The sequence below is a fragment of the Lipotes vexillifer genome, unplaced genomic scaffold (assembly GCF_000442215.2).
Source record: "Lipotes vexillifer unplaced genomic scaffold, Lipotes_vexillifer_v1.1 scaffold1456, whole genome shotgun sequence".
Lineage (NCBI taxonomy): Eukaryota > Metazoa > Chordata > Mammalia > Artiodactyla > Lipotidae > Lipotes > Lipotes vexillifer.
In genome coordinates this window covers 135,962-149,907 of record NW_006789256.1, presented here as the reverse complement: position 1 = coordinate 149,907, position 13,946 = coordinate 135,962, and the positions used below count along the sequence as shown (strand labels likewise).

The 13,946-nt window shown below is 53.1% G+C and overlaps 1 protein-coding gene across 1 annotated transcript in view; it reads right to left on the bottom strand.

Annotated features, from left to right (window-relative positions):
- The window catches only part of TMEM266 (transmembrane protein 266), an 85,826-nt gene that overhangs the window by 41,320 nt on the left and 30,560 nt on the right, over nucleotides 1-13,946 (bottom strand). The window contains exons 5-7 of the mRNA XM_007462443.1: nucleotides 5,736-5,792; nucleotides 4,171-4,309; nucleotides 2,217-2,332 (exon numbers count right to left, since the gene is read on the bottom strand). Of these exons, the coding sequence (XP_007462505.1) occupies nucleotides 2,217-2,332; nucleotides 4,171-4,309; nucleotides 5,736-5,792 (312 nt within the window). The remainder of the gene's footprint in view (nucleotides 1-2,216; nucleotides 2,333-4,170; nucleotides 4,310-5,735; nucleotides 5,793-13,946) is intronic.

Sequence of the window (13,946 nt, the reverse complement as noted above, 5' to 3'; positions counted from 1 at the left end):
GCAGGAATGTGGGGTCCCCGGGGGCTCAGGACGGGGTCACAGTGGAAACCAGGAGGGGTGGCCTGCCATCAGCCACGCAGCACGTGGGCTGTTAACGTGGCCATGCATTTATGGAGGGCAGATGTGGTGCTGTGTCTGTGTCTTTTCACGTGGCCAAATGCAACGAAGCAGAGCATTCATTTTCCTATTAGACAGCAGACTGAGAGCTGCCTGACCACGCTCTGGCCGGGTCCTGGATGACACTTGAGCTGTCCTCTCCCTGACCCCTCCACCTCCCTCTGCCCCAAGCCCAGGCCCCGTTCCCCTTGGTGGTTCTACCGCCTCTGCCGGGCTTCCCGTCTCCACTCCTGCCTCTCCCATCCGTCCTCCAAAGGCGACCAGGAAGATGCACCAAAAACTCAAATCTGAGCAAATCCCCCCCGGCCCTGCTTCTAACACTCCAGGCTTCTTCCCTCCCAACTGGATGAAGCCCAAACTCCCTGGTCAGCCCTGCGGCCCTCCCCAAAGCTGCCTCCAAATCCCCCCACTCCCCGCCTCTGCTCACACCCCGAACAGCGTTGATTCCCCCAGCACAATGTCCTCTCTCGTGCCTCACCTGTCCCCTCTACCTGGCTGGCGCCCTTCTCCAGGGGGTCGTGGCTCAATGTCAGCGCCTCTGGAAATCCGTCCACCCCACCTCCCCCAGAGCCCCCGATGTGTCCCTGCTGCAGCATGCATTGCACGGGACTGCTGCTGTCTATCATGGGCCTGCTAAATGCCCCGAGTCACCCAGAGCCTTGTGAGGGCAGGGGCCTGTCCTGTGCACACTCCTGGCTGACCAGATGCATGGGTAAGCACGAAGCTGATGCCAGCTGCTTCGGGACTGGAGCATTCTTCCCAGCCTAGCACTCCGTGTAGACGGCCCCACTCCCGGGACTCCATGGACAACGTGCCCCTGGGGACTGTGTCCCCTGATGGCCCCTCTTGTCACTCATAAGCGTTTTGTGCTGAAGTGAAAGGCCGTGGTGTTTCCCCAAGTAGATAAAGAGATAAATGTTCCCGGACAGACATTCCAAGGGGATGACTTGGAAGACGCGGCCTGCGTGTTCCTGTGGCGTAATTCCACACACTCCCCACCCGCTCCAGCGCCTCCTCCAGCCACGAGAGCCTGGGGCTGGGGAGCCAGGAAACCCACACGTATGGGGTGCTGGGCTGGGGACAAACACGAGTTGGACGAAGCCTGCCCTAGGGGAGCATCCAGCTTAGTGTGAGAAGCAGCTCCGGGTGCAAACAAGCACAGCCTGCGGCAGTGAGTGCCCAGGCCCCTTGCAGGCCGACAGCAAGGGCTTCGGGGCTGGGCCCCATCCTCCCACGCACGTTCCCACCACCTTGCGAGCTACTCGCTCTGTGGCATTCCCACCCTGCACAGCTGGTACCAGAACATTCCCTGCACTTGAGGCTATGTTTCTACAGCGCTCTGCAGCCTTGCTGCAGGGCCCTGCTGTCCTCCGACCTCCTGAGCACCCCTAAACTCCTATAGAAGGGGCTGTCTGTCCCACTCACATGGGAGCGGTCCCCTCATCTTAGGGAGGAAAGAACTGAGGGCAAAGAAGTGTGTGACTTGCTTGAAGTCCTGGGGGAGGGAGCAGAGGACTGGGGGGCTGGACCCTGAGAGAGGCCTCTGGATTCCCAGACAGACCCTCTCCGAGCCCCGGTTGCCCGTCCCCCTGGTTCTGCCCAGCACAGCCTTGGAGGGCCCGTCCCTGTCTCTGAGTCTTTACCAGGGCTCCTAGAGGGCAGAGGGCGCTGCTGAAGCCTCTCTAGTGTGTCTGGGGGTCCTGGGTGGCAACTGGCCCACAGCGGTGCCCAGAAACCTCTGTACACAGAATCCGACCCCTGCTTCAGAGACCACCGTGCCCAGAAGACCCTGATAACTGAGGGGATGACTCAGCTGGTTCAGGTTGGAGAGCTGACTGGTCACCACGGAGAGATGAAAAGAAGCCTGGCCTTGGAGCCAGGGCGGAGTCCGGGCCTGGCTGGACTGGGCTGGGCACGAGTGACCTTAGAGACACGTCACCCCACTCTGGGCCTCAGGTTCCCATGTGTCTGTGAAGGGGCTGGAGGAGGTCACTGACCGCAGGGCACCTGCAGCTCTGGCACCCTAGGGGACTTTAGAAACCACTAGTGTCCTCAGCCCTGGACGGAACTGGGCAGAACTGAGAGTGGCCACGTGTTACCCCTTGCTCCTGACAGATCTGCGTCAGTCTCTCCAGCTGCTCGTCCTGGATGACCTTGGCCTTCTCGTACTCCTGGATGACCATCTCCATCTCCACCTTCACAGGCAGGACGTAGGCTGGAAAACAGAGACAGATCCATGAAGAGCTTGGCAGCGGCAGGGCTTGGTGGGGGAGGGGCTGGTCCCAGCATCCAGCCAGCAGCAGGCTCAGGCCCAGGTGTGGTTCCTGGAAGAACTGGTGTGGGGGTGGTGGTGTCAGGTACCCAACAGCACCCAGAGACTATAAGAGGGCTAGAACCCTAACCCATCACGACTGAGATACCGTGTTTTTTTCCTTTTCCATAGTGATAGAAGAACCCTTAATTTTGGCTGTGTGCACAGCTGCCTGGTATGAGGACTATATTTTCCAGTCTCCTTTGCAGCTGTGAGAAGCCATGAGACTACATCCTGGACGACGGGATGCAAGTGCAGGTGTTGTGCAGTGGCTTCCAGAAGCCTTCCTTAAAAGGCACCTGGAGTTGATGAGGAAGTGGAAATATTAGAACCCTCCCACATTGCTGGTGGGAATGTAAAATGGGGCAGCTGCTCTGGAAAACAGGAGTTCTTCAAAATATTCAACAAGGAGTGACCATATGGCCCAGTAATTCCATACCCAGGAATCTAAGAGAAATGAAAACATATGTCCATACAAAAACTTGTACATGAGTGTCCACAGCAGCCCAAAGTGGAAACAGACTAAATGTCCATCAACTGACAAATGGATAAATAAAATGTGGTATATCTATACAATAGAATACTATTTGACAATAAAAAGGAATAAAGTACTGATGCATACTACAACATGGATCAACCTTGAAAACATTCTGTTAAGTGAAAGACGCCAAACACAACAGACCACATAAATGATTCCACTTATATGAAATGTCCAGAAGAGGCAAACCTATTCAGACAGAAAGTAGATTAGTGATTGCTTAAGGCTGGAGGGGAATGGGGAGTGACTGCTAATTAATGGGTATGGGTTTCTTTCTGAAGTGATAAAAATGCTCCAAACTTAGATTTTGGTGATGTTTGCACAATTCTATGAATATATTAAAAAGCATTCAATTGTGTACTTTAAATGTGTGTTTTATGGTGTGTGAACTATATCTCAATAAAGATGTGTAAAAAGAAGAGGCAGCTGGGGCTTTCCCTTTGCTTCTTTATCTTCTTCCTCCCTTCCTTCTTCCTATTGGCTGAAATGAGGATGTGATGGCAGGCAATGAAGCAGCCATCTTGAACCGTGAGGGTGACTTTGGAAAGTAGGCTATGTGCAGCAAAGCAACAATACAAGAGGAACCTGGAATTATGACTTCAGAAGCTCCTTATTGGCCCTGGACTGCCTACCTTACTGGCCCAGGCTTTCATGTGGGAGAAATAAGCTTCTGTTTTGTTTTAGTCTCTGCTATTCTGAGTCTCTGTTACTCACAGTGGATCCTACTTACAAAAGACGTACATTGAGACCCAGAGAGAGAGCCTGGACTCTGGATTACAGGGCCCCATGAGCTCCCAGCCAGTGGCAGCCCCTCAGGGACAGAGCCAAGAGCAGAGCCTGTGCAGATGGGGGAAGCTGAACAGCTAAGGGAACACTGGTGGGCGTCAGGGGTCCTGGGCTTCACTGCTGACTCAGAGCTGGTTTCCTGCGTGACCCTCATCCCTCCCCATCTGTGAATTGAGAGGAATGGACTAGATGATCTCCCACTGCCTTTCCTGCGTGGGCCTTACAAAGCTGGACCTGATCACATCTCAGTTTGATGAGGACTCTGGATTAGGGGCTCCCTGACAAGATGTCAAACCCCACAGTGTTCACAGGATGGGACATGGGGCGGGGAACCAGGGAGAGGGTACCCCGATAAGGGGATGAGAGACCCCAGAGACCATCCTTCCTGCCTCGAACTCACCCCTTTCGGGCCACTCACCATCAATGACCCTCTTCACCCGCCAGATCCGGAACATGATGATGAGGCTGATGGCATCCCAGGGGCTCCTGGGCCCATTAGCCACAGTGGACGCCACCATCGGGGCCAAGGACAGGATGATCACAGCCCCATCAAACACCTGTGAGAGGAGGTGGATTTCAGTGCCCTGGGCCAAATTCCTGAATGTCCTGGAACCAGAGACCAGGTCAGGCAAAGCAGCTGGTGCTGGCCAATGATCCCCTGCACCCCCCTCAGAAGTTCACCCCCATCCCTGGCTGCCTCTCGTGACCCTCCTCAGTCTTTAGGGGCCTCCCCCCCACCCCGAGACGTGCTCCTGAGCACTCTCTCTCCTCCAAGTGACCTCAGCCCATCGCCAGCCTTGGTTCAGACGGCCTTGGGCTGTTCCAAGCTTCTTTTGCAAGCATATGTCTCCAGCATCATGACCCTTCTCAGGATGGGGCTTGCATCCCGTGTCGCAGGTTTCCTGCGCTGGCTTCACTGAATCCCTCACTGGCAGTGGAGGCTGAAGGCAGGCCCCTTCCCCCTGGGAAGCAACAGCCCAGAGCCCACATCTCATCTGCATCTGGTGCTGGTGCTGAGTCTCTAACCCTGCACGGAGGCAAAGCTCGGAGAGAAGGGGACCCAGCCTACGCTTCAGCTCTGGGCCTTGACCTTCCATCTGCCTGTTCCAGCCTGGCCAGGTCTGAGACTTCCACAGGCCAGGCCCCTCTGTCTGCTCCCAGCATTTGGCCCAAAGAGGCTAAAAAGTGTGTGTGGTGGGGAACGGGGTGGTGAGGAAGGAGTGGGCAGCAGACACTGACAGCCTTGCCTTGTCCTGTGCACACCAAACTCGGGGTCAGCCACCCTCCCCTGCACCTCATCTCCACCCACCACATGCCACCTGCTTTTATATAAAACAAAGCGACCGGTTTGCTCTGCAGAAACCCAGGCTGAGAAACAATTTTATGGTTCCCCCACTCAGCTCTCTGATCATGGGGCCATTTTAGAGGGGATTTGTTTTAAAACACATTTCAAAAGCTTTCCAAAATGATTCAAGAATAACTTTTTATGGCATGGACATATAGACACCACCAAATGTAAAACCGACAGCTAGTGGAAAGCAGCCGCATAGCACAGGGAGATCAGCTCCGTGCTTCGTGACCACCTAGAGGGGTGGGATAGAGAGGGTGGGAGGGAGACACAAGAAGGAGGGGATATGGGGATATATGTATATGTATAGCTGATTCACTTTGTTATACAGCAGAAACTAACACACCATTGTAAAGCAATTATACTCCAATAAAGATGTTAAAAAAAAAAAAGAATAACTTTTTAAATTTTGCAGAAAGTCAAGGAGATTTTTTAGACCATTCCTTTGCTGGAAACTTTCTCAGTTCACCCCCCTCCCCACCCACCCAAAGGCACAGCTGAACAGACTCCTGTGTCCAGTGTGGGAAGGAGATGGCCTTTGTTGATGGCTCCCACCCTGGGATGGATGAGACAGTGACATTTCCTGGCTTCCAGGATGGTTGGCTTGGGGGGTGCAGATGGACATTGGTCTTTACCTCTATTTTGTTTTCAATGTAATCCCAGATCCCGAGCACCACTATCCGAAGAACAGTCTGAGAGGAAGTGAGAAAAGAGGTTATGGTTATTGTTCTCCCTCCCCCCTCCTCCCGGCGGAGAGGATTCCAGAGCTCTGAATCAAGGGCTCTGCTTCCTGTTCAATGATGGGAGAAGTCTTCACCATCCCCTAAGTGTTTCTCAGCCCACGCGCTCTCTCCACCCCCGCTTTGAGTGCCCTAGCTCAGGTCTGCGTCGCCACCTGTGCCAGCCCCTGGCTAAGCACCTTCAATGCTCCCATTACGTACACATACACTCTGAATCCTTGGAATGATACTCAGGACCCTGCCTCCTTCTCCAGTCATCTGTTGCACTCCTGTCATGTCACAAACCACTTGCAAATCAACAAACATGCAAGCTCTTTCTCCTTTGCCTTGTCTTTGCACGTGGCTTTGACTCCCCCATTGACTTCCCCCCCACCCCCAATCTCTCTTCTCTCCTTACACAATAATCGGAATTTCAGCATGGCCACCCAGATAAAGACTACATTTCCCAGCCTTCCTTGCACCTGGAGTGGCCATGTGACCAAGTTCTGGCCAATGGTTTATGAGGAGAGAAGCTCTGTGTACCACCTCCTGGTTGTGACCTTTAAGGGATTAGGCTCGTCCTCCTATTTCCCTCTTCCCAAAGACTAGAATGTGGATGTGTAGGTGTGGTGGGGAGGTGTCTTCAGTTAGGGAGGGCTGGCAACAAGCATGCTGGGCCCCCACCAGCCCCAAGCCACCACGTAAGCCTTAACTGCTGACCCCACCTTGTTTAATTAAGTCCATGTGTTTTTGGTTTTCTTGTTATAGCATCTTGGCCCGTGTGTTAACCAGCAGGGCCTTTCCCCCTTCCTCTTCTTGGAAAGGCCTTCTCCTTCTGGCCACGGCTCAAACGTCACCTCCATGAAGCTTTTCTACCCTCCCCAGGCTCGGTGCCTCTTTCCTGGGTGTTCCTATAAGGCCTTGGAACATCAATCACCACCCTCCCTCCCTTGGACTTTATCTTACTTTGTGGTGACTATCTGCCTGATCCCCCAATTCAGGCTCAAGAGACACTGTCTGATTTCTCTCCTTTACCCCTAATCCCTGGCATAGAGTGACACTGAGTGATTACAAGTTGTGAATGAATGAACAAATGCATGCATGGCTGATTCCTTAAAGCCCTCAGGAACTCACTCCAATGCCTCTGACTTCTGTGGCGGTTTCCTCACCAAGAGTACATCTTTCTCCAAAGAAGGTACTTAAAAGCTGGTCTCATATGACCCTGGTACAATTGTCGTAGGCCCTTCCTTGAACCAAGATGAGAAGTTCACAGTAATTCACACCAGGTGAGGTCCCTGCTCCCACATGCCTATAGTACAAGGCTGCTAAAATTTACCTCTTCCTCATAAAGGACTATCCTGAAGAGATGAGAAGGAGGGATGCTGGTGGCGGCCAGTTCTGTCACCATGTTTGAGAACACACAGGGACATGTGGCAGCCTGATGCCCATTCCACGTGGCTTCCCAATCTCTCGCTTAACTGCACCACAACTTCGAGTGGGTGCAGAGAGATCTGGGTTGGAGTCCAATATCTTGAGGTCACAGCTCAGTAATCGGCTGGTTGTGTGGCCTTGGGCAAGTCAAATAACCTCTCTGGGCCTCAGTTTCCCCTTCTGCTAGAGAGATGAGTTAGAAGATACACATCTTCCAATTCATTATGAGACTAACATTTGCCATCTGGTACATATCAATAGGTTGCAGATCCTGTGCCAACCCTCCTCACACATGATTCTCATTTTACTGAAGGGGAAGCTGAAGCTCAGAGAGGTTAGGGAAGCTGCCCAAGGTCACTCAGGCATTGGGGGGTGAGTCGGCCTTTGGACCCAGAGGTGTTTGACTCCGTGTAGTGTACTCAAGTTGTATAAGAACACCAGATACTGTCCTAGTTTCTTTTGCTGCTGTTCACTCCCTCGAACTGTGCTGACTTTGAAACTCAGTATTTGTCTCCTCTGAAATGATACACCAGCCACATCCACCTCAAAATCCCAATTCTGGGGCTCCCACAGCAAAAAGTCCAGGCTAGCACAGAGAGGAACAGGGCCTGGTCCGGATGTGATACCCCCTTCTCCCTGCCCTGCTGCTGCTTTGTCTTTGGAAATTGTGGTCAAACATACATAACATGAATTATACCATTTCTAAAAGTGAACTGCGGCATTACGTACGTTCACATTGTTGTGCAATTATCACCACCATCCACCTCCAGAACTTTTTCATCACCCCAAACTGAAACTCTGTGCCCATGAACCATCAACTCCCCCTTTCCCCCTTCCCCCAGCCCCTGGCAACGACCATCTACTTTCCATCTCTATGAATTTGACTCCTCTAGGTTACCTCATTTAAAAGGAATCATCCTGCTTTATAAACAAAGCAGCATTTACTAAAAAGTCAGTGTGGGTATGAGGAAGGGAGCTGGCCAGGCTGAGACTCAGCCAGGAACCCCAGAGAGGGGAGGAGCAGACAGCACAGGCGGGGCCTCTGTGCTCTAGGAAGGGATGGAGGTTGCATGGGCTTATGGGTCAAGGTGGTACCAGGTAGGCAAGTGGAACAGTGGGAGTACTGGCCACCTATCTGCCTTCCCTCCTTGCTGGCCCGTCCACAGGGGACCCACCCTGTGAGGGAGACTTTCCTTCCTAGCCCAGCCCATGGAAACAGAACAGCCAAAAGGCAGTTGTGGAGATGGCTTGGGAAACAGCTCCTGGGCCAGCCTCCTGCTGTAGATGGGAAATGGCCTGGAACTGGCTGTTCCGAGTCAGGGTCAAAGGTGGAATGAGAACCCAGCTCTGAAACACTCCACCCAGGGGCTTTTGCCCTGCAGCATCCTTTGCTGTCCGTGGAGGTAGGGACCTGGCCATGCTGCCCTGCCGCCTCATGGCCCCCAGCACGGGTCTCACCCAGACTGACTAACCCATTGTTGGCCTGTGTGTCTCAATGTGAAGGCAAGGACCCCCTGCTTTAGCAACACCTGGGGATTTTGTTTAAAATGGAGATTCCTGGGCTCTCATGAAGATCCAGGATGTCAGGATCTCTGGGTGCAGGGCCCAGAAATACGCCTTTTTCTTAACAAACTCCCCTGGAGTACCCAACAGAACGGCAGGGATATGTAAGGTGACAATGCCCTGGGTAAACCCAGGGAGACCACACGCCCAGATGCAAGAAGGAGAAAGAGAGTTAGATCAGGAGTCAAAGGTCAGGTCCCCCTTTTGGGCTCTGACTATCCCTTACTAACCATGGGACATCAGCCAAAGCCCTCAGTCAGCCTGCAGGAGAGCAGAACTACTGCCCCCGTGCTGCCTGCCTCAGCTAGCCCGATGCTACAAAGCTCCGTTGGAAAGAGCTTTGTTAACAGAACTGCAGGAGGACACTAAGGAGGGGTTATTTTTATCACCCACCCCCATCCCAGGGCCTGCGGCCTTGAAATCCTGCCCCCAAGATTTGCAAAGGGCTTTGAGGGGGGTGGGACTGAGGGACCTGGACCCTCAGCTCCAGCTGCCTCTGTCCCACCTGGGACTAAGGGTTTTCAGCCTCCTTCATTCCAGTCTCACCTTCCAGAGATGAGGATGCTCTGACAATCAAGATAGGCCAGAGTCTTGGCAAAATCTCCAGGATGGCACCATTTATTATTTACTATAATCCAAGCTCTTGTGCCGTTTTACAGATGCACAAACTGAGGCTGAGAGGGGCAGGTAAACCTTCTGGTCCCCAGGCCCCTCTTCCTTCCCACCCCAGAGGCCTCAGCTTTTCCCTCGGCAAGCCCCGCTCTCAGGAGGGACTCCCCTCATTTCTCCCAAGGGAAGGGGCTCAGGCTTCAGGCAGCACGAGGGGCGGATGGGAAGTCCTGACCCTCTGCATCTGCTCCAGGCCCTGCCTTGCTCAGGTGGCAGCAAGGACTCCTGGCCTCCCGCCGCCTGAGGCCTGAGCCCCTCCCCTTAGGGGAATCGGCCTCTTTCCTTGGGTTGAAGCCTGATGAGTCTCCTAGGGTTTAGGAACCCTGGGAGATGCAGGCAGAAACACCTGCTAGTCTATCAGATGCCTTTGAGCAAATTTTTCAAAGGTACCCCTTCCCCAAGCAGAGGGAGATCCCCTGGCTCACTGCCTGGTGAGCAGAGTGGGGGCTGGCACCCTTGCTCCCTGCAGAGCCATCCCCAAAGCCGGGCCCACCAGCCGGGGAAAAGGGAGCAGCACACATCTCGCCCTGAGCTTGTCCCCCTGCAAGGCTGCAGCCCGTGGCGTTGGGGAGCGGGGTGGTGCACGGCTTAGGGGAACAGCCTGGCCTAAGGAAGACACACGATGGGCACCAGGCCGCTGGGGGCTGACCCCTGGTGTTTCCTCAAGAAGCAGATGTACCCTTGGGCAAGTTTTTGCTGCCAAGATGGCTGCAGGCTCCCTCCTCTGCAAGCCCCCGGTTTAACTAGAGCAGCAAAAGGAAGACATGGAGTCCGGGATCCAGCTACAAGGAGAACTTAGGAAATGTGAGGGGCTGAAAGCAGTCTTGAACTGGTTTGCAAAAGAAAGGTTTGCTGGATGACATGTACAGGTTGAGGGGTGATTGCAGGCAGCACAAGGGTGCCCCCCTGGGGTTAGGCGTTGATAAAACAGGGGCAGAGCCAGCAGCCACCCCTTCTCTCCTTCACCCTCAAGTCTTCTAAATCTGTGGGGAAGAGGATGGTGAATGGAGACTGCCTCCTCCCTAGGGGTCTAAAGATGACCCCCTTCCGAGAGGAAGCAGCTGATATCTCCAGGGACCTGGGCTCCCAGGCACACTGGCTGCACTGTCTCCCGCCATGCTGGGTTCATTTTGGCAGGAGGTTCCCGGCTACCTTAAAAGAATGGGTTCAAGACCCACGGGGTAGAGCACAGTGGTGACAACATGACCAAACGGCAGTGAATTAAGCACTGACATGCCCTGGCTGTGTGCTCACTGTGCAGGGGGCACCGTGCTAGGCTTGGGTGACGAAGAGAGAAACCGGAACCCACGTGATGTGCAAGGTTTGTTCCAGAACTCCCTCTGGGCATATGAATATGTCCACTTCCTCCAGCCTGAAACATCCCTCACTGACCCCATGTCTCCCTTAAGCCACTGCCGTCTTCCTCTTCTCCCAAGTTTCTGAAGAGGTGCCTCCACTAAACCCACCGCGGTCTGATGCCAGAACCCAACATTCCAGGAAGACTGCTCGCCCCTGGTTACCAATGACCCCTCAGCAGCTTCAGGTGTGCTGCCGGCTTCCTTGCTCTAGAAGGGCCTCCTTTCGTTTCCAGGATCCCACACCCTCTGGGTCCTCCTCCCACCTCCCCGGCTACACCTTCTCGGCCAGCATTGTTTCCTGGGGCTCCATTTCTTCTCTCGCGCTCCCCTATCCCCGGACCATTGCACCCTTGGCTTCAACTCGCACCCGACACCCTGAAGCCCCACCCATGTCCACGACTCCAGCTGAGACCTCCTCCTGCAGCAGTTCCCAGGCTTAGCACAGGGCATCCCCACCCCCTCTTAGGAGGCCAGCCTCCCCCGGAAGTCGTGCTCACCCTCACTCTCGCTCACACGTGCCCCCCTCCCCCAGGTTGGCCGGTCCCCAAGTCCTGCAGAGTTCAGCTCCTTCAACTCTGTCCAGCTTGTCCCTTCCTCCATCCCACTTGCACCGTTCTGGGTCAAACCTTTAACCTCTTACAGCTAAATGGCACCTCCTAAATAGTCTCCAAATTCCAGTCTCCCCCCACCTCCAACCCCTGCTCCTTACCAGCTGCCAGAGGGATTTCTCTAAAAGTCCAACTTCATCACCCGCTTCTCCTGCCTGGAGCCTCCTCCCCACTGCCTTCAAAACAAGACCCCCACTCCCGAGCAAGACGTGGAGGGTATTTCATGACCTGGCCTGGTCCCCAGGACATCTCTCACCATTCCCCGCTGTAGTCAACAACCAGGCATGCTGAGGTCGCTCACGCTGTCCCTTGTCTGCTTTGTGACTGCTGCCTGAAGGTCCTCTATGCCCACCGTGCACCTAGCACCTCACACATCCGCGAGCAGCCTGCTTCCCGTCTGAGGTCTCCTACTGACTGCAGCAGGAGACTTAAGCTCCATTTCTGGTTCTCTCATTACACACGTCCGCTTGGCGGCTTCCCAGTAGACTGCAAACACCTGAGCTGGGCCTGCATCTTGATTATCAGGGCAGAATCCTCACGCCCAGTACCACCTACAGCACCTGGCAAGGAGTCACTCAAAAATGTGGGCTGAATGAATAAATTAACAAGAGCTTCCATTTATCAAGTCCTTCCTCTGTGCCAGGCTCTGTATTAGGAGCTAGGAGGTTAATTTTACGTGTCAACTTGGCTGGGCCGCAGGGTGCCCTGATATCTGGCCAGACCTCATTTGGGGTGTGTCTGGGAGGGTGTTTCGGATGAGATTAGCATTTGAACTGGAAGAATGAGTAAAAGCTGATTGCCCTCCCCAACATGAACGGGGGTCATCCTATCCAATCCACCTGATAAAAACAAAAGGCAGAGGGAGGAAGGATTTGCTCTCTCTGCTTGACTGTCTTTGAATTGGGACATTGCAGATTCCGACGTGCACTGAGATGCACATCATCAGCTCTCCTAGGCCTCCAGCTTTTGCCCCCTACAGATCTGGGCATTTCTTGACCTCCAACACCACGTGAACCAAGAAGTTGTAGGTAGAAATATTAGCCCAACTCTCCCCACTTGCACGGATCAGTTGTTGCTGAGAATGTGGTGTTAAGTGGAATGTTCTGGACCTGGGATTATTTCTAGAATCTCAGAGCTGGAGGGAGGACCTTAAAGGTTACGTTGCATGGCCCAACCGCCTTCCAATGTTTTTTCATCCCTTGTCTGGTAGCCCAATGAGCTGGTCATCTAGCCTAGCTTGCAGACTTCCACCAACGGTGAGCTTGACATTGTCTAAAGCAGTACATTCCAACTTGTTTAGAAAATTCATCTCTATATCCAACTTTCATGCTCCCTAAGATCATTGTCAAGGTCATGGCAAATGAAGAAATGAAAACAAGATTTTGAAAAAGAATTTCTCACATGTTTAATTTATTCACGCCTTCACTGGTGGGTGTCAGATGCCCAGCCCTACGCCAGGTGATGGGGGAGACAGAAGACTATACAGGCACACCTTGGAGATACTGCAGGTTCAGTTCCAGACCACCTCAATAAAGCGAATATTGAGTATGGTAGCTCCTCAAAAAACTAAAAATAGAGTTGCCATATGATCAAGCAATCCCACTCCTGGGCATGTATCCAGACAAAACTATAATGCGCAAAGATACATGCACCTCTATGTTCATAGCAGCACTATTCACAACAGCCAAGACATGGAAGCAACCTAAATGTCCATCAACAGATGAATGGATGAAGATGTGGTACTATATACAGGGGAATATTTCTCGGCCATGAAATAATGCCATTTTCAGCAACATGGATGGACCTAGAGATTATCATACTAAGCGAAGTCAGAAAGAGAAAGACTAATACCATATAACATCACTTATATGTGGAATCTAAAATACAACACAAATGGACATATCTAGGAAACAGAAACAGATTCACAGACATAGAGAACAGACTTGTGGTTGCCAAGGGGGGAGATGGGTGGGGGAGGGAAGGACTGGGAGTTTGGGATTAGCAGATGCAAACTATTATATATAGGATGGATTAACAACAAGGTCCTATTGTATAGCACAGGGAACTATATTCAATATCCTATGATAGGGGACTTCCCTGGTGGTGCAGTGGTTGAGAATCCGCCTGCCAATGCAGGGGACACGGGTTCGAGCCCTGGTCTGGGAAGATCCCAAATGCCGCAGAGCAACTAAGCCTGTGCACCACAACTACTGAGCCTGAGCTCCAGAGCCCCTGGGCCACAACTACTGAACCTGCGTGCCTAGAGCCTGTGCTCCACAACAAGAGAAGCCACTGCAATGAGAAGCCCGTGCACCACAACGAAGAGTAGCCCCCGCTCGCCACAACTAGAGAAAGCCCATGCACAGCAACGAAGACCCAACACAGCCAAAAATCAATAGACAAATAAATAAATAAATTTATTTTAAAAAATCCTATGATTGGGGCTTCCCTGGTGGCGCAGTGGTTGAGAGTCCGCCTGCCGATTCAGGGGACACGGG